Genomic DNA, 21,536 nt, shown 5'->3' with positions numbered 1-21,536 from the left:
CAAATCAAAACCGTCGTCTTAAAATAATTAGCCAATCACAGTTGTTGTTCTATTGCAGATTAGAGCTGTCAAAATATTTTGTTGACAAGCCAGGCTACAGTTTCTATCCCAAGTGTCTTTGTATCAGGGGAAACACCTTGTAGTTTCTTTATTGTCATCGAAAACAGAATATTGCTCTGTTGTCTAAATTAGTTAAACTAAATGATAATTAGCGATTCATTTTGAATCATTGGTTGATTATTTCTGAATGACAAATTTGTAATGATAAAAACATTCTTGTAACGTGACCAAGCAACTTTCAGTTTCATAAACATCAACATGGCTGAAGATTCACAAGATGTGGAGACAAAGTTTTGCAAAAATTGGTAATTTATTGCTGGATATTTATTTTATAATTTCATTTTGTAAATATTACGTTTTCCTTAAAAGAAATACTATAAATTACTGCTTTCATGTCTATCTGTCCCAAGTCGATCCGGCCCCAATAAAAAAATATTTTTATAAGAAATTATAATGAAGATATATCATCATGCATTATATGAATTGTAAATCACTGATAAATGTTTATGAAATTAATAAGATTATAAAAGGTGTACAGTAAAAAAAAGTTGGCCTTTGAGGAATATTTTCATTAGATGAGTTTAAAACAACTATGTTGATTATGTACAGTTTCATTACAAGTTTTCAACATTATTGAGTAATAAAAACATATATAACAGAGTTTAATACAATCAACGTTCATCAGCATTGATTACCGTTTTTTTCAATTGCAAGTCTTTCATCCTGTGTAATAACAAATAGTTACATAAACAACATTTCAAATTTTGTAAATTATTACTAAATCAGTCTTAACTTAGTCGACACCTAATTTTAGGATTTCTGGTAAAGTGGGTATTTATTATTATTTAAAAGTTTTCAAGAAAATGCCTGTACCAAGTCAGGAATATGACAGTTGTTATCTATTTGTTTGGTGTGTTTAAGCTTTTGTTTTTTTTTAAAAAGTTTTCCCCAAGATCTCCATCTGAAAAACTACTCTATAATTTATCAATTTATGTGTTGATGGGTTTTCTTTATTTTGATGTTCAGCTTAATCTAAAGTCATGAAAGTGTGCACGTGATATAGGAAAAAAAAAAAAGAAAAAAGATACCGGTAAATGTGCCGCAATTTATACCATCAGAAAAAATAGAAAGATACCCTTTCAAAACTGTAATATGCGCAAATTGATTTTGCCCATATAGATTATTCATTATTTTATTATGGGGCCGGATCGACTTGGGACGGATCGACTTTGGGCCGGATTGAATTGGGGCCGGATAGGTTTGGGGCTTGAATGACCGGATACCAAATTACGGAGCCAGGAGGGCTAGTTTGTGGGGAGAGGGTTTATGATCCTGTAACCTGCTTATTGTTTTGTCATATATAATATAATTTCACAGGTCCTGACTGACTCCATGTCCCTTTTACATGCAAAATGATTTTTTAAGGTGTCATGTGTAAAAAAAATAGAAGCCAACCTCGCAATAGCTTACATGAACTCTTCAATCATTTTTTTGTCAATGAGACCAACAATGTAATTGTATAAACTACACCAGTTGACCTTGGATATTTGGGATAAAATATGTATGAGGACAAAATTGTAACAAAGATATTTGATCTCTGACATCAAATTACATTGTAGCCAGGAAAAAAGATGAATTGGCATTATTGGAAAATTATTTATTGTTGACTGACATGGCTTACATTTTTACAGGGTTCACCATGATCCATAAGTGGTGTTGCAGTTTTTACAGTTAACTTTAAGGACCACATCCCATTCTTCAGAAATTTTTGTATAAACATGATAAACGCTATAAACTTAAGCTTTCATAGACAAACCAGTAAGGTTCAAGGCATATCACACAACAGCCAGGGTAGATTTTGCTTTTTCCACAGTCCCACCCTAGCTATAATCTCTTTTTTTGTAAAAATAGTGATTACAAGTGCTTATCTGCTTTTTTCAATTGACTGTACTTGCCAGTCTTTTGATTAAACAAAAGAAATTGCATGCTCACTCCTATGGGTGGGCAGAGTGGACAAGCTAGAAATTTTGCCCACCCGGTACCCACTCCAACTGTGGAGGAGTGGACAAAGCAAAATCCACCTGAGCTGTAGTGTCATATCATGAAGACTGGCGTTGCAGCACACTTGAATTTCCCTCTGCCACCTAAGTTTGTATTCACCTTGTAAATATGCAGTTCTCCATTCTGCAATAATCAATAGATTTATAAATCTAAATTTTATACAGAATACATTATACCTCATGTCAATGGCAATCGATCAGACATAATACTTGCTATGGCATCACCGCTAGTACAAAAAATGTATTTAATAGTGTGAGCACCACCTTAAGAAATTTTAACATTGACAGCTGATTGCACAACATAATCTTGTTGTGCATGATTAATCAGTCCAGATGATTAATAAGCATGTACATGTACCACATACAATTTTTGTACATGACATCCACGAGATATACATGTATAGCTTGGCAATTAAGATAAAAAGGAAATAGAATAGTGTTTATATATGCAATTAAGAATAGATAAAATAACATGATACAGGCCTCTACAATAACTTTTTTTTCAACTTGTCCTGTAGGACAAGTACATACCAAAATTCACTTGTCCGAATGAAATTGTTACTTGTCCTAATTTTTATTATTAAAAATAACCTTTTTACATTTTTAGTTGATTATTAAAAGGAGCAAAACGAATTTAGACAATACATTTATAACAGACTTAGATGTATTTCTTTTTATTTTTCAAAAATATGAGTCAAGTACAACTGCGAAACTAGTTATATCACAGGAATTGGGTTTTAGTTTTCATCAATGCTAGTCTCACCAGACTCTAAACATGAGGCACCATCTGATAGGCCTGTACACTCATTGGATTTGTATTCTGTTTTGTTTTTTAAGTTGAAAAAAGTTTATTCAAATGCAATCAATAAAAAGAAGATAAGCCATCATAGGGTCTGATTGCCAATGAGACAACTCTCTGCAAGAGACCAAATGGCACAGAAATTAACAACTATAGGTCACCATATTGCAAGTATTGTTTTTTATACGACCGCAAAATTTGAAAAATTTTTCGTCGTATATTGCTATCACGTTGGCGTCAGCGTCGTCGTCGTCGTCGTCGTCCTGCGTCCGAATACTTTTAGTTTTCGCACTCTAACTTGAGTAAAAGTGAATGGAAATCTATGAAATTTTAACACAAGGTTTATGACCACAAAAGGAAGGTTGGTATTGATTTTGGGAGTTTTGGTCCCAACATTTTAGGAATTAGGGGCCAAAAAGGGCCCAAATAAGCATTTTCTTGGTTTTCGCACTATAACTTTAGTTTAAGTTAATAGAAATCTATGAAATTTTGACACAAGGTTTATGATCACAAAAGGAAGGTTGGGATTGATTTTGGGAGTTTTGGTTCCAACAGTTTAGGAATTAAGGGCCAAAAAAGGGCCCAAATAAGCATTATTCTTGGTTTTTGCACCATAACTTTAGTATAAGTAAATAGAAATCTATGAAATTTAAACACAAGGTTTATGACCATAAAAGGAAGGTTGGGTTTGATTTGGGGAGTTTTGGTCCTAACAGTTTAGGAATAAGGGGCCCAAAGGGTCTAAAATTGAACTTTGTGTGATTTCATCAAAAATTGAATAATTGGGGTTCTTTGATATGCCGAATCTAACTATGTATGTAGATTCTTAATTTTTGGTCCCGTTTTCAAATTGGTCTACATTAAGGTCCAAAGGGTCCAAAATTAAACTTAGTTTGATTTTAACAAAAATTAAATCCTTGGGGTTCTTTGATATGCTGAATTTAAAAATGTACTTAGATTTTTAATTATTGGCCTAGTTTTCAAGTTAGTCCAAATTGGGGTCCAAAATTAAACTTTGTTTGTTTTCATTAAAAATTGAATAATTGGGGTTTTTGATATGCCAAATCTAACTGTGTATGTAGATTCTTAATTTTTGGTCCAGTTTTCAAATTGGTCTACATTAAGGTCCAAAGGGTCCAAAATTAAACTAAGTTTGATTTTAACAAAAATTAAATTCTTGGGCTTATTAATATGCTTTATCTAAATATGTACTTTGATTTTTGATTATGGGCCCAGTTTTCAAGTTGGTCCAAATCAGGATTCCATATCAAGTATTGTGCAATAGCAAGAAATTTTCAATTGCACAGTATTGCACAATAGCAAGAAATATCTAATTGCACAATATTGTGCAATAGCAATTAATTTTCAATTAGAGTTATCTTTCTTTGTATAGAATAGTAGTTGATAATATATGTTGGAAATTTGCCAGACATGACTATGATGTCATTTTCTATTTTTATTTGCCAATAACTTTATGTAAATAACTTCATTGGAAATTTGCCAATATAAAATGTTGCTGATGAAGCTTTTTTTCCTTATCTTATCTAAAATGTTTTTAGATAATGTATGTTGGACATTTGCCAGACATGACTATGATGTCATTTTCTATTTTTATTTGCCAATAACTTTATGTAAATAACTTCATTGGAAATTTGCCAATATAAAATGTTGCTGATGAAGTTATTTTTATTGTTTTATACAATAAACAATGTATATTCACTTTTACTACCAACCAATCTTTACCATTCAGTGATAACAAATACTTTATTTTACATTTTAATATTTTATGATGTATTTAAAAGAGTAGTTATTGTTGCAAACTCCATTAGAAATTTGAATTGATATCAGTTTTGGAAAAAGGGAAGCGGGGATGTGAAAAAAAGGGGGGGGGGGGTTTAAATTTTTCTCATTTCAGATTTCATAAATAAAAAGAAAATTTCTTCAAACATTTTTTTGAGAGGATTAATATTCAACAGCATAGTGAATTGCTCAAAGGCAAAAAAAAAACTTTTAAGTTCATTAGACCACATTCATTCTGTGTCAGAAACCTATGCTGTGTCAACTATTTAATTTTAGATTTAAAAAGTTTGAAGAAGAAATCTTTAATTGATTTGTAAAATCTTGACATTTGTTTTGTGTAAAAAAAAACCATGTAATGTCAAAAATTTGATCACAATCCAAATTCAGAGCTGTATCACGCTTGAATGTTTTGTCCATACTTGCCCCAACTGTTCAGGGTTCGACCTCTGCGGTCGTATAAAGCTGCGCCCTGCGGAGCACCTGGTTTCTACTTCTGATCAAATATGATTTTGTGAATTTTATGGTAAATAAAATAAAAAAAATTGTGAAAAAATTACGGTATGGTATTTATTATAAGGAACAGAATAAGGTCGCAAAATGAGGCACTGATTTGTCTTGGTCCCGAAATGTCTCCTGCCTTGTCAAACTGTCTATCAATCATGTCTACTTATATGTCTCCTACGGTGCTAAACTGTCTATTAAACTTGGAGCTGAATCTTTCGAGGTGACGAACTGTCCTGTAAAGTTACCTTATCTACAAAGCGCATCATGATTCCGATCAGTAAGACTGGTTTTCGAGAATAGTATTCCTTTTACCTGTTAAAAAGTACCTGACAAAGAACTAGTTAAAAATTATCGATTGCAAGTAAACATGTTGTAGGAAAAGGTTTTGCATTTGAATAAACAGAATACAGAAACATGTCAAATTAATATTTGTTTTCTTGTTTTTTGTTTATAATAAATTACTTTGTTCATCAAAGTTGGATTAAATTTATTTTCTGCTAAATAACTGTACTTGTCCCGACGGACAAGCTTGATACAGCTTTTACTTGTCCGATTTTTTTTTCCTCTGGTACCGGACAATCGGACAAACGTTATTGTCGAGGCCTGTGATAAATATAACATTTACTGAAATCATAAATACAGGGTAATTAGTTTCGGCTCATTCAAAATGTAGAATACATTGTACATTTAATTAAAATCTACTCTGATGTCATCAGCGAGCATTATGTCCTGTTCAGTTATATCTCTCGAAGGTCTATACCACTATGGTTCCAAAATCATAAAAGAGCATATTATTCCCAGCAAATGTGTGACTGAAGAGCTTACAATTGCCTTGCAAATTTATATTATTATATATTAAGTTTTATGAATATGTCTCAGAAAAGTATGACTTAATACACATGCACAAATAACCTCCAGGAGCTTCGATTCAGGTAGCACCTGCCTTTTATTGAAAATTTTATACATGTTATATGTATGCATAAAAACCAAGTTAATAATTTATTTATATATTTTGTTTTCAGTAAAAGAGACATCAGTGCAGTTAATTTTGTTATGCATGAGATGCACTGCATGCGAAACATTACCTTATGTAAGCACTGCCAAGAACCTGTACCCAAGGGAGAAATTGATATACATTTTGAAGAAACTCATGCCAAGATTGCTTGTGAAAAATGTGGTGTACAGGTAGAGAAAAGTGTCCTAGAAAAACATGAGGTATGATCAATTTGCACAAAGATTGTATGTCATGTATGTTATAAATTCATTTAGTGATGATCATTAAGTACATGTATGATTATTTTTTTTGAAGATTGCATAAAAATTACAATAGAGACAAGGCTCTGTGTTGAAGTTGTGTACTTTGACCTACATGACCTATAATGGTTTACTTAAACAAAATGTGACTTGGATGGAGAGTTGTCTCATTGACGCTCATACCACATCTTATTACATGTATGTATGGAAAATGACAATATGTCATTATTTGCTATTTTCTGATATTTGAACAGCTGTGAATTTCTGTGAAGTCCTTTGAATTCAGAATCTACATGTTATTTATATGTCCCCTATTCATGCTATTATAGACTATACACATGATACATTTGTACAATTCTGTATTGATAATTGTTTGGAAAGAATAAGTTTTCCATTTCTTGATCCAACAGGATTCATATTTGGTTGTATTGTTCGTTTATTTGAAGGATAACAACACATTTTGCTCGATCTAATCTGGTATAATTGTTTTCTCCAGTTCACTAAAATTGTTAACAGTCCCATCACTTAAGAGATACATGTAACACTGTGTAAAAGAGTGCATGCATAAAATCACTGAAAATGTTTATAAAAAAAGTGGCTATATTTATTAAATATGTTTAAATTGTTTAACTGAATCACTTTGTGTGCAATATACCGGTAATTTTGTAAAAAAAGCCATAATAATGAAAAAAAAAAAGTTTTGTTTGTATTACTTACCTTTCGTTAATTATGAATCGACATTTTATATTCTACATATTCTAGGAGGAGGAATGTCTCAAAAGATCAATGAAATGTTTATACTGTGAGCTGGAGATGCCAAAGAATGAATTAGACAATCATTTAGATTACTGTGGGACGAGAACAGAGGAATGTGTAAAATGTGGACAATTCATCATGAAAAAAGATGATTTAAAACATGAAGAGAGTAACTGCACTTACCCGACCCCAAAACCCTCGACAGATAATACGTCATGTCGAAATCACACAAATGGCGGCAGCAGTGTTCTATTACCGGATCAGATGTATAGAACTGAACTTGATCCTTTTATGTTTGAAGAAATGAACAGAATTTTACGATCTGAGGATATATTAGGTGCAGCAGGAGGACCCTCTAATCCTATTATTAATGACACACGACGTGATAAAATGAAATTTACAAAGAGTAAAACAAATAAAAAATCAGAGGTTAATAAGCAAAGAGGTAGGTTATGATTGTTGGAAATATTCAAAAACTTTTAATTTCCTAATGTAATAAATAGAAAACCTGTTTTTTATATGATTGAAATTTTAATGGAATGTTTTCAATGGTTTTGGATTAATGAAGATTCTTGGATTAAGTTTGATTTTAGTCATTTTTAACTGAGTGTAATGATCATGATTGTTGCAAATTTTTTTAATTTTGTGGTTTCCAGATGATAAAATACAGGTGAGGATGTTTTTGTCTGTTATTTTACATCTTGTTAATTTATATTTTGCTTTTGAAATTTAAATTCTTTTGTTTTTCTTCTTTTTAAATCCCAGAAAGGACAAATCAGAGATCTGAGCCAGTAATTGATCCCAGATCTAATCCAGTTAAAAACAGCAGCCAGGAGGAACAAGACAGACTGTTAGCCATGCATCTTAGCCAAGACCTCAATGAAGAGGAAAATCTACAAGACATTATCAGGCAGCTTGATAAACCATCAGTGGTACCAAGGGGAGGGAACTCCTCCAATAGACTGGACAGGAATGTTTCTGATAGTTACGACATTGAACCTGATCATGCAGGTTTGTATTCAAAATACATACAAGTATTTAATTGTAGTGGATTGGTAAACAAATTATTACTTATTATATTAATCCCTTTCCACTTTGCTGGTGCGAGTGCAGTCTTGTGACTGCATCAGCCACAATGGTTTCTTATACATGCAAGATATATTACTGTTTCTTAACATGAGTCAACCATTTATTGTCCCCTTCTGACAGAGCCAAAATTAAGTCCCTGAAATTATATTCCCAGAACACGGATGGAACCAGGAACCTTTGTGTTTGTTGTCCCATGTCATGCATGTGCCAACCAACTTATACCATTGCTTTTGTGACGGGATTGCATCAACGGGATTGCATCAACTAGAAAATCTGGTAGATACTTAGTCAGGCATAAGCTGTTGAGCTAAGGAAGTACTTCTTTAGCTCAGTCGGTTAACACGCTGCCTTGTAACACAGACTTTCCGGGGTTTGAGTCCCGGTGGAGACATGCAATGTTGCAAATAGAATCATACACTTTAATGCGACAGGAGATTTTGTCTCACTATGTGTTTGTGATGAGAATAAAACCCAATAATATGCTGTTCTAAGGATTTGATATATCATTTTTAGCTCACCTGGCCCAAAGGGCCAAGTGACCTTTTCTCATCACTTGTCGTCCGTCGTTGTCGTCGTTAACTTTTTACATTTTGAACTTCTTTTAAGGAACTACTGACTGGAATGAAACCAAACATGGAATGAATGTTCTTTATGAGGTGCTGACCAAGTGTTGTTACTTTGTAGCCGATCCATCATCCAAGATGGCCGCCAGCGGGGGACTTAGTTTAACATAGGACCCTATGGGAAATGCATACAAATGACTTCTTTTAGAGAACCACTGAATGGAATGAAACCAAACATGGCATGAATGTTCCTTATGAGGTGCTGACCAAGTATTGTTACTTTGTAGCCGATCAATCATCCAAGATGGCCGTCAGCGGGGGACTTAGTTTAACATAGCTATAGGACCCTATGGGCAATGCATACAAATGACTTCTTTTAGTGAACCACTGAATGGAATGAAACCAAACATAGCATAAATGTTCCTTATGAGATGGTGACCAAGTGTTGTTACTTTGTAGCCGATCCATCATCCAAGATGGCCGCCAGTGGGGGACTTAGTTTAACATAGGACCCTATGGGAAATGCATACAAATGTCTTCTTTTAGTAAACCATTGAATGGAATGAAACCAAACATAGCATGAATGTTCCTAATGAGATGCTGACCAAGTGTTGTTACTTTGTTGTCATTGCAACATTCAAGATGGCTGCCAGTGGGGGGGGACTTAGTTTAACATAGGACCCTATGGGAAATGCATACAAAAGTCTTCATTTAAAGAACCACTGAATTGAATGAAATCAAACATAGCATGACTATTCCTTTCCTTATGAGGTGCTGGCCAAGTGTTGTTACTTTTAGCCAAATTTTGTATTTTTTTATATGATTTCATTACATATTACTAAACATTAATAGATATTGATTACACATGTACCCTATGATAAGATCTTTCTAATTTTAATGCCAAATTGACCCCAATTTCACAGTCCACTGAACATGCAAAATGATAGTGTGGGTGGGATCTGTGTACTATGGACACATTTTTGTTTAATAAAAAAAGATTGAATCCAGTTTGATGAGTTTCAGCAGAGTTTCAGATTTTTTCTTGGGATAACATAACTATAAATTTCTACTTTTCAGATATATCACTGTTACCGTGTGAGTTTTGTGGAGAAGCTATTCCAATAGATGACTTAGTCAATCATCAGGTAATACAAAATTCTGGTTAAACAGGAAGTTTAATTCTTTTGAGTGCCTTTAAATTTATTGGGGTGTAAAAGGGTTGTTTGAAGTACATTTTGTATAAATTGTGGAAGCACTTCATTCTTTAAATATATGCACTGTAAATGCTTTTTCAACCATGAAAAATATCACTGATTAATATCGAGTATGGAATAATTAATATCAAAATATACTGGATTAATCTGTTTTCTGAACATTAGGACATTGTTATGTATTTACTTTATTCAGAACGTCCAATGATCACTGACAAATTGTATTAGAAATATGATTCATATGTTTGTTTATAAATGTGGTTCAGAAATTTTTTGTTTGCAAATACTTTAAATGAAGTTTACTGACATTTATCATGTTGCACTATGTTAAAGCTGGATTTTTTGTTACAAATTTACGAAACCGACTGGATGAGTCCCTAGATAATATTTATTAATACCATGCAGTACTTGAGTATGACTTAGTAAAACTAGCAAGTACCAGATTTGGTTGACATCCCTAATTTTTGTAAAAGTCTTATCTCTCAACAATAACAAAAGTTTAAGTGTAGTTTTGATATAAATTTGAAAAAAATATTGTTTACAGAGCCATTGTACAGATGACCCACTAAGCTCTCTGATGCCACAAATTAATAATAGAGATGATCCTGGTTGGAGCTCAGGAAGAATAGCTCAAGAAACAACACCACTTCAGCTGGATAACAGATTGAGATCTCAAGAAACAACCCGACATCAACCGTCTGTGATAAATAATCTAGATTATGGAGTTACACAGAATATGTGGGCTGGGTTAGTGTAGGAATTGTAGATTATTGTTGATTATCTCAACAAAATTGATTTTCTCACTTGAGCCGGTACAGCAAAAGTGAGAAAAGCAATTAAGTTGAGATAACCAATAATAATCTGTTTATCACTATTTTACACACATTCCCTTAGTTTCTAGCAATAATTTTCATATCACTGGACTCCACTGAGAAGTCTATTAGAAAGACAATTATCAGTCAGTAAGATCAAAGGAAAATTTAGTAAAATAGTGATAATAATAAATATGAAGTATGATATATTTTTAGCATAACCATGTACTATCTATTGTAAACTTATATTGTAAATTTAGAAAAAAGTTAAGATCTTTTTATACCAGTATACCAATCTGGACTTTATCCTTCATCATGTTCATTGAGGAAATTGAATTTTTTAACATGATAATTTTGCATCATTAAAAATGTTTGACTTTTCAGGTCTGAAGTAAATGTTTTTGATGTAACAGTACATGTGTGTATATTTCAGTGACGTTAACAATGAAGATATACATGACTTGATGGATGTAGATAGACACGGACCTGATAGTGATAACTTTATGCTTCCTTGTGAATTCTGTGATGAACTTTTTCCACAAGATGTTTTAGTACAACATCAGGTATATTAAACATAATGTGTTTACTGTACCCTTGCCTACCATAATTTTTATTCCCTGCCCTAAAGTTTTATTGACCATTTTTTTTAAGCACCCTATAGACTCAATGTAAAAAAATAATAAAAATTAAGTAATCCCTACCTACAAAACATATTTTTTTTCAAAGTAAACATACATGTATACTTTTTTGTGTAACCTAATATGTGAAATATGGCTTATGATTGAAAGGTTGCACCCTCAACATGCCCAAGTTGTACATTTGTATAGGAAACCAATAATAGTAAGAACCAAAAGAGGAACAAAACACCAAAACGAATCATGAGGATCGAGGAACACTAGTCCAAAGCTTTGACTGATTTTATGTTTTTCCAGAAGGGCTTGTAGTTCCTGCTCCACTATAAACACTCATCTTCTTTCGCAGGGTAAAATATGTTTATAAGGCATGACAAAGTAGTTAATTTATTATAATTATATATTAATGTATGTTACTTGTAAAGTAGAGTCAGGCAAATCAGATACACAAAATGTCAGCAACATGTATAACTTCTATTTATTTATATATTCATGATTTATTTTGGGAGATTTTTTTTCAGTTCTTCAACTTGGAAGGATTGATACCAAGTTTTTTTCAAATGTGTGAATGTAGTAACAATATACATTAATAACAACGAACTTGTCTATCTAACTTAAGGTAAAGTACATTAACATATTAGTCACTATACTCAAGTATACAATGTATTTTCAGGCTGTATGTGAACCAAACAGTTCCATGACACCAAGAGTTGCCTCTCCTGCTGTACAACGCCCACCAAAGAAACAGAATAATGAGCCTATGTTACACTCTGATAGATATCAACCCCCTTCAAACTTAAGTGAAATTTTACGGAATAGTAGTAGAACATCTAATTCCCGAACAGGAAGTAGTGCCAGTAAAGACGAACCGCCTTCCAAACATTTGAGGGAAACATTACATAAATATGGGGTGGATATGAAAGAACCAAAAATTCCCGGTCGTAGGTACTCATCTACACATGATAGTGACGAGGAAAATCACTCAACACCTAGGAGATTAGGTCAACCAAAGCACACGGATAGTTCTGTACGGACAAGAAATACATTAGAAAATTTACTTTCGCCTGACCAGCCTAGTCCAACTTTCGATTTTCTTGGACATATAAATGGTGGTAAACGTAAACAAAGTAAAGATAATATAAACGTCTCACGGCAGAATCATAGTCCTGGATATACACCATCTTCTCTTTCAGGAGCAAGAGGTAGGTCAAATGTCTATGGTTACTTACAGTAAAATGCAATAAGTGTGTAGGTAAAGGTAATATCTTTGGTTGGCTTGCTTATGCTAACTGAACTGTGAAGTCATTTTAAGGTTAACTATGCTATTATTGTTTAAGAGTAGTCTAGTTCTACAGACAGATAGATTCGGACTAGTCTACTCTTAAAAGAGGGTAGTATACCTAACCTTATAATAACTTAATGGTTCAGCTAGCAAGCAAGCTAACCAAAGATTTTACCTTTACCTACACACTCAATGCATTCTGCTGTAATTATTTTCTTTTTTATAGTGCAAATGGAGATATTGTACTAAAAATTTATTTAAATACTAGAAAATCACCTCACATGTAGCTTCAGAGGAGTAGTGCTGGAAATAACTGAGAAATCATTTCCAAGAAAAATATTTCTTTTAATTATATTCATTTAAAGGAGCATTTCTGCCAACTGTCATTCTGAAGTTATTTTGTGCATTTATCATTAACATTGTAACAAATAGACAATAATTTAAGAATATAAGAACAAATCTGCATTAGATATCAGAATGCAAGTTCTTAATGTGATAATCACACAGTCACATTATCAAAGACCTCACAATAATTTCTCGATTAAAAGTATCTGTTAACTTCAAATAATTATCTACCCTTTATCAAGCCTACAGCCTTCACCAAAAAGCTTGGATAGATGATCAAGAGACAACATACAGAGCAATTTAAAAAAAACAAATCATTTTCTTTATGTTTTACTCATAAATGAATTTAGTTTTGTTCATGCAATTAACTTATAAATACAAGTTTTGGTTAAAATTTTGTTAAGATATAAATAACTGTTAAAAACTTTATGGGATTTTTTGATATCTTGCATACATATATAAAATGACTGAATAAATAGTCAACGATTAATCTTACAGGGCGATGGATCATGTAATAATACTGTACAATATATATAATATATACAACTCGTCTAAACATCAACCCAACAATGTTAGATCTGTAAATTTTCTTTCACAAATTTTTTGTTCTTCCCTCGCCGAGATTCGAACCCATGCTACTGATATATCATGACACCAAATGGCTTGCACTGTAAACGGCTTGCTAGACCACACGCCCACCATATATATAATAATAATATTTCTTTATTTAAAAAGGTACACAGTTAGCTATAAAACTAATCTTCCCTGAGGCCCTCATGAAAATTATACAATGAAATATAACAAACAATTACAAAATATCAAACAAACACACATACATGAAAAATGATATAAAATTTTTTATGAAATATACAATTTTCAAAACAGGTTAAAATCACAAATTCATAAGCTTATTCATAATCAAAAACCAATTAAAAAAAATTGGGGGTAATGCACTGAACTTGCAGGGTTTCGCAGAACATAGACAAATTATTTTGATTTTTTTAAGAAAAAGTTCCCATCAGCAGAGCTAACTACCCTATATATTATATATTTGCATAATATTATCATTTGTATTCAGTGATGTCACTAAGTTTTGAAGAAGCAGGCTGAATTTCTAAAATAGGCGGCAAGTACATGCGGATGGCGAAGCCGTTCGCGTCGACGAGCTTGCTCGTCGCTACTACGGCGGGGGGTCTGGGGCCCGCTCAAGGGCCCCCGGATTTTTTTTTAAAATGGTGCAAAATCCTGCATTCTGGGGGTGTCCTAGACCCTTATTCAGACCTCTGAAAACATCATTTTTTACTGAAGATAATGTAAATGATTAACTAAAATTAGCAACATGATGGGTAAATTTTCTGTACATGTGATCACATCATTGATCATCTTGATGGACCAATATACATTTTTGTGCATTTTCCTGCAGGTTGACTGCTAGTAAATATTTTTTAACTGAAAGAATCCAAAAATCTTAGTTTGAATAGAAACATATTGTCTCTGGTTTGAATTATCACTTGAATAATTTAGTTTTAAATGAAAATTGTAATTGTGACATTGACAACATTATGTTTTAATTTTATATTAAAAAAGTGTTGGTTTTGTTTTTACAAAATTAAAAACAATATTCACTGACTAGTAGTCAGCTGGAGCTTCGATTTCAAAGTTAAAACTGTTACAGAGGTGCTATATTTTATAAAATCGTATGCTATCCCAAGGACGTATAACTAACATAATATACGAACGTCCTTGGCTATCCCCAAAAAGATTTGAAAATTTAGACTAAAATTCCTGCATTCTGAGCATACCTGAGAGTGATTTAGATGCTTGGAAAAATGTTAATTTTGTCTTATTTTTGTTGTTGACTTCAATCACATTGATTTTTTTTTAAATGAGAATCCGTAGTCCTGGCAAGGCTAATCTATATTATATTTTTTTCTGGGAAGGTGTCTTTTGTAAGACAACTAAGGAAGTCTGTTCTTGAATATATGTAAATAATACACAGGCAAGTGCCTGTGAAATAATAGGTGAAATATTATAATTTTATTTCAAAAATAATCGAATTTATTAAATATCTTGATCGATTTATTTGCGTACGTACTTAGTGACAAATGACCCCCTTTTATCTCATATAAGACTTGTACACGTATTTCAAACATGTTGTCAAGCTATGTCGTTTTATTTTCTCTTATTTGTTAACTGTTCAGTAATCAGTAAACTAAAATCCTTTTGAACTATAAAAGATATTTTTAAAAATTATTTGTGGTCGACAATATTCTACTTTCGTTATTGACCTTCATTCTCTGGACACCACGTGGTCGTGGGCTTTGAAATGTGAACTTCAAAAAGTGCTGTTTTCCAGATTCTTGACAACATTATATATATTATACTTTCTTTTATTTGACTGATATATTAATTTCCATAACATGCTATTGTCATCTTTGGCTTATTCCTTCTCTTGAAGCAAAAACCAAACAGGGTCATAATGTCCATCGGAACGTCTCTCTTTTTATCCTTGCAAACATTACAATACTTACCGACTTTAAATAGACGACCAATCAGCGGACTGCATTTACGTGAACTATATTTAGTCAAAGGTAAACACTGATTTACATCCTTGTTTATCGCGACTTTAATCGTGGAAGCTGATGCATTGAACAATTATTTTTTAATATTAACCTGATTATCTTTTTTATCTTATTAATTCTTTTTACTCATGCAAAAATAGCCGGCGAAAAGGACAATAACCGGCGAAAATCGCCGGCTGCCGGCTTCTAACGACATCACTGGACTATTTTATTCTCTAAATTTACTTTATCATGTTTATGATTTAACATGTTTAATTTTTCATTCAGTTTCAAAATAATGTTTTGATTAATATTGTACTTAAACATTTTGATATTCAATTAAAGGAGACACAAAGGTCAGTAAACCAGTAGGTACCAGTAGGAATGTAAGACGAGATCAAGGTGGCTTTGGTTTTGGTGTAGATACAAGAACTAATAGAACTAGTACAAGGTATACATATTGTTATCATTCCTGAGCAACTGATATTATGTTGTGCAAATACAAAAGTATTCTCTATATGTTGTGGCCTTGGTGGCCAAGTGGTCTAGCTAGTAAAAACTGTGATTGTGAGTTTGAACCCTGCTCATGCTGGTGCACTTGACTCCAATCTAATTGACTAGGACTGTTAGTTTTCCTATTGGTCAGTGGTTTTCTCCAGGCACGTCTGCTTACTCCACCAATTTTCCGAATCTAATGCATCCTGTGTAATATTTTCAAAATTGTACACCAAAACGTCCTGATTGGTTAAAAATGTCATAAACAATGGAAAATTAACAAATGACATGACATTTTTTTCATTTTGGGATACAAACAATGAAACTACCAATGATTCTTTAGATTCTGAAACAGCAAATTAAATTCAAAAAAAAAAAGAAAAAAGTAGCGTTTCAAAGTGGAGTTAAAACACCAACAATCAACAATCAATCTCTTCTGGTCATAGATTTGTCCATTCTTTTTCAGTTTATATCTTTTTATTCCCCCCTCCCCCTTTGTTTCTTTGTATATTGTTTTTGTATTAGCCCAAGCTTTGGTTGACACACATTTTTGTTGGTGTGCATGTATTTAGTGATTTTCTCATTGTGTCATGCTTAAGGATTTACTTAGGTGAGGTTAGGTGAAATTAAATAAATCAAGAAGTAAAAATTGATACTATAAAATGACTGCTCGCAAAACTGCTGAAAGAGCATCAGTTAATTAAGGATAAAAATAAGCTAAAAATATTGATAGGTCACGGACCTCATTTTCGAGATATTTGAGATTTAAAATATGGCGGGAAAAGGCTGACTCAGACTTTTACCTTATATTTGCATTGGTATTATTAGGTCTCAAAACAAAAGAATGAAAATTAAGAATCTTCTAAAATTTTGGTAAATGACCTTTCATGAGCTATTAAGTCTTGTATGAAAAAATAAATGGGTGTTATGGGGCAAAATATTTTACATTGTATTGTATGGAAAAACACCAAGGAATCCGAACATTTGACACAAATTTCAAAACCTCGCCTAAGTACATCCTTAAGCTTGTAAATCTGTCTTTAATTAATATAGAGAAAGGTATGATTAGGCTTCTGTTGTCCCTTTAATTCAAACTGCTCGCAAAACTGCTGAAAGAGCCTCAATTTCAGATATATTTAATGCAGAACTGTAAAAAATGCTAAAAAAAAAAGAACTTCAATTAGAGATGTCTTGTCAGTTGTCTTTTATATTCAGATACAAACCAAAGGTGATCAGTATTACAAATATCACATGAGGAAATGTCTGTTTAGAAATTAAAATATTTGAATGCCATTCTGTTTAATTGTTTTTTTATCCTAGGCCTACAGCAGATATCACACCAACCACAACAAGTAGGACTCGGTATCAACCTGGCTCTACTCAACCTCGCACAACAGCACTGGATTCTTCAGGAAACAGTAGGAGAAATCGTGCTGCAGTTTTTGATAATGGTATTAACCGAAACAATGTAAGAATTTGATTTAGTAACAAAGAAATTGTCATTACTTTTGTAAACTATCATATCAATGTTTTAAACTACCACATGTACCAATATAATCATGAAAAAAGTATATATTCAGTATATACATTGTAGTCAAAATAAGAAATGAAACAGGTTTGTAACTTAGTTCGCAAAATGTAAGTTGAAATTCAAGAATTCCAATGAAAACAGTAATAATGCTTTATTTCTCCATGAATTAAAACACATTTTAAAGTTTATCTCCAATTTTGAAAGTCAGATTCACCAAATTCTAACATTTCACTGTTAAAAAACAATAACTCTGTCGACTGAAAACATTTCAATAATTTTCAACCATTTTTTAAAACCACTTGTAAAGGGTCACCTCTCATGAGATGTCACTTTTAATACTTCCTGTGATTGACTGCTTAATATAAGTTTGACTTACTCTTCGTGGATATGTAACTTAATGGTTTTGGCTAGGTTTGCATATAAGCCTAAAGAAAATTTGTTTTTGGTTGAACATTAAATTTCGTTGTTTACCTGTACCCACGATATCCACGAAAACTGGTATCCAACGAATAATAATGAATCCACAGTATAAATAAGGTAGGTACACTATTTTTTTTCTGATTATTTGATGTAAAATCATCTAAGCATATTTTTCAAACAAAAATAAACTTTGTTAGTATAGATCCTGTTGATACCTTTTATAGGGACCCCGTTTTTTGTGGATTTCATGGGTACAGCACAACAATGAATTTGAATATTCAATGAGTTACACATTTTCTATATGCTTGTATCCAGACTTTAGCAAAATCACAAAACCAAATGTCCAAGAAAAATCTAGTTTGTCTCAATCCATTAAAAATTGGTATCCAGAAGAGTAGATGAATTCTCAATAACCTATGTTTTTTTTTTCTTCAGAAACCACCCAGTAGAAGACATCAAGACCAGCTGTAATAGTGAATAATGATATACAGCATAAGCAAACTGTTGAAAATATTTTGGGGCCTTTTAGAATTTCTTTTTATAGTAGGCTTATGCTCATTGTTATAGAACAGTTGCTAATTTATAACAAAAGTGTTGGGCTAAACATTTGGATCCTTTTCAGTGTCCATAAAGTACAGAAATTCTTATTCTATTCAATTTATTTGGGATGGCCTTCAAAGTATAATTGTGAATTTGAACAGATGTTCAATAAAGCAGATCTAAAAAAAGACCTGGATAATAAACTTTTCCAGTCAGAGCTTGCTGTAGTTACTTCTTCATTTGATCTGAACTTGACAATGATATAAAAACAGACGTTGTGTATCTATTAACCAAAGCAATTTTGTTAATCTTTTTCTCTCAGTTAATAATTAAAAGAAAAACCTTTGCACTAGAATTATGTACATATGCAGCCTCGGATGCTGTTCAAATTATATATTTTTATATAAAGTGTTTTTGTTATAGATGGGATTATTCCAAAGAAAGTTATGATGACAATTTATGCTGTGCATGAATTTTGAATCAATTAATGAACTATTATAGTCTCTGTTTTTATTGTTGCAAACTGAGATTTTGGTTTATTGCATAATTTGTAAATTAAAAATTTGTTTTCAAAATGTACCATTCAAAAATATTGTATACATATTAAATTAAAAGACAGAAAAACAAATTTCACATTCAAAGAGTTAAGGATTTCAAGACCAAGGCCTCTCCTCAAATGTGAAAATCATTCATATACCAGATGCCATAACAGTGGCAGCGGACAGAATCAAGTTCAGAACCCTTAAAAAATTTTGCTATGCTGGCTTGTCGTTTTAATTATCGGTGCCTGTATATCATTTTTGTAAAACTGTGTCTGAACTGTTAGATCTTATAGTTAATCTATAAGAGGTATTTCCAAAAAAGTATACATCAGTCTTTGACATTCAAACTTATCTGTATTCATTTCAACTTGTGTTATAGGTTAAAACTTTCCAAAAAATACCATGAGGACATTTTGTTTTGTTTTGTTTGTATTTTTCCCAAACCCATTGTAATATATGAATTGTACATTTTAATATGTGTATGATTCTATCTGTTTAATTTATTTTTTCAAAGCCTTTTGCATTAATCCTTCATTCATTTAGTGAAGGAATGTCACAATTTCATTTATCAGGATTTAGATTTATAAATATCCAACTTTGCTTAAGTTGAATAAGTTAAGGAATATATTTCTCAGTGTCGCATTATGAAGTTCTAAGACAATTGACATATTATTTTGATTTTGCATTTAAAAGTAATTTTATTATATATAATGTCCTGAATAAGGTTTAAAGAATAGAGAATAATGGGCCAACAATAATAAAAGAAAATTTGGGAATTGTGGGTAAAAAAAAATTAATATAGAATATAGAAAATTGATCTCTGAATTTAGTTAATACATTTTCAAAGGAGGGGTTATGATGAATAGACTTATTATTAAGACCTTAAAAACAAAAAGCAAAATTAGCATAATTCATCAAATCTTTTTTTTGCGTAAGATGCCGCTAATGTCTTTTAAAACAGAATCAACCAGTTTTATAACAATACTTCTTCACCACATGATGTTACCCTCCTAAATGTTTGGTCAGTGGTTGCTGGGTTTTTAATGCTATTATTTGACTTAAAGTAAAAAATTGCTTATCAGTTTGTTAATCTGCAACTTGTCTGTATACAATCTAGCACACTTTGAAAACATTTTTCTCGTGCACATGCAGTTGTGAATCTTCTATTTTGATTTTGGTATTAGCAGGATTAGTGATCATTAAAGTTGACCTATTTAAGAACGTAGACATAGCTAGTTCTGCTTATATTATTTGAAGACAGCAAGCTAAAAAAGGACACATGACCTTCTAAGAAAATTCGCACATGTTAAAGTAATTTTAGTTTTCTAAACGGAATACCTGTTTTATCTACAAAAAAGCTATCAGGTTCAACATGCCTCACTGTATTTTATGAATAAAATTATTCTTACTAGATTGCTTTGTAGTATTGGTTGAACAGTCACTTTATTTAAGTCTTCTACTGAAGTCTTTGTTGACAAGTTGTTATAGTTCTAGTTAAATATAAACTGGAAGGCATTTAATGCCAAAATTATTTTTAGATTACTATGTATTTGAAATTTAAATGTTTATTCACAATTGTAAAATAAAATGAGCCAATTTGAAAATAAGGTCATCATAATATATTTTGAAGCTTTGGTTTTTATCTCACCCGCAATGACATAAACAATGCCAGATGCCAATTTCTAAAATAAATGTTTCGTCAGTGATGCTCAAAGCCTTGTAAATTAGACTAGCAAGGCCATAAAATTAATGTGTCCAGAGGTTGAGGTTTTTTCCAGGTGTCCAAATATTTTCCACCTTACAAAACTGGCTGCTAAGGTTGCTGAAAGTCTCTTTAGGTGATAAATAGTGTTGAACAATTAAATACTGTTAAATGCCGTAATGTTTTTCTTTGCGGATAGATTTGTTCGTTTTTATAATGATTCACTTACATTATGCCTATTAAGTCTGTCTGTTTTGTTCACACATTGTTGTCAAGATAATAACAAAAAATTAAGACTCATGCAAGTGAGAGGTTAATTAGCTATAAAACCAGGTTTATCCCACAATTTTCTACTTTGAAAATGCCTGTATCAATTTGGGAATAAGACAGTTGTTTTCTAGTGGTTTGATGTGTTTGAGCTTTTGATTTTGCCAGTTGATTATGGACTCTCCTTTTTAGCTCACCTGGCCTAAAAGGCCATGTGAGCTTTTCTCATCACTTGGCGTCCGTCGTCGTCGTCGTCGTCGTCGTCGTCTGTCGTCGTTAACAATTTTTCAAACATCTTCTCCTCTGAAACT

General features: G+C 32.1%; 1 protein-coding gene across 1 annotated transcript; it reads left to right on the top strand.

The window, feature by feature from the left end:
* The first annotated feature begins 33 nt into the window (after nucleotides 1-33).
* On the top strand, nucleotides 34-20,877 carry LOC139527358 (TRAF-type zinc finger domain-containing protein 1-like). Its single transcript, XM_071322747.1, has 11 exons — nucleotides 34-365; nucleotides 6,246-6,438; nucleotides 7,240-7,678; nucleotides 7,999-8,244; nucleotides 9,963-10,030; nucleotides 10,641-10,843; nucleotides 11,342-11,471; nucleotides 12,214-12,742; nucleotides 16,074-16,179; nucleotides 17,544-17,691; nucleotides 18,610-20,877. Exons 1-11 carry the CDS (start codon nucleotides 319-321, stop codon nucleotides 18,643-18,645), a joined length of 2,145 nt encoding a protein of 714 aa, XP_071178848.1. The 5' UTR covers nucleotides 34-318; the 3' UTR covers nucleotides 18,646-20,877.
* The last annotated feature ends 659 nt before the right edge of the window (nucleotides 20,878-21,536 follow it).

The sequence above is a fragment of the Mytilus edulis genome, chromosome 6 (assembly GCF_963676685.1).
Source record: "Mytilus edulis chromosome 6, xbMytEdul2.2, whole genome shotgun sequence".
NCBI classification, from domain to species: domain Eukaryota; kingdom Metazoa; phylum Mollusca; class Bivalvia; order Mytilida; family Mytilidae; genus Mytilus; species Mytilus edulis.
Note: the sequence above shows the minus strand (reverse complement) of the source record. Positions and strands in the feature narration are given on the sequence as shown.

What these genes read in the sequence shown, in the direction of transcription:
- LOC139527358 (XM_071322747.1), top strand. Translation starts at nt 319, where the DNA reads ATGGCTGAAGATTCACAAGATGTGGAGACAAAGTTTTGCAAAAATTG. An exon ending in AGAGGTTAATAAGCAAAGAG is followed by an intron (nt 7,679 to 7,998) that starts GTAGGTTATGAT and finishes TTTAAATCCCAG; the next exon opens with AAAGGACAAATCAGAGATCT. An exon ending in ATGGTATTAACCGAAACAAT is followed by an intron (nt 17,692 to 18,609) that starts GTAAGAATTTGA and finishes TTTTTTCTTCAG; the next exon opens with AAACCACCCAGTAGAAGACA.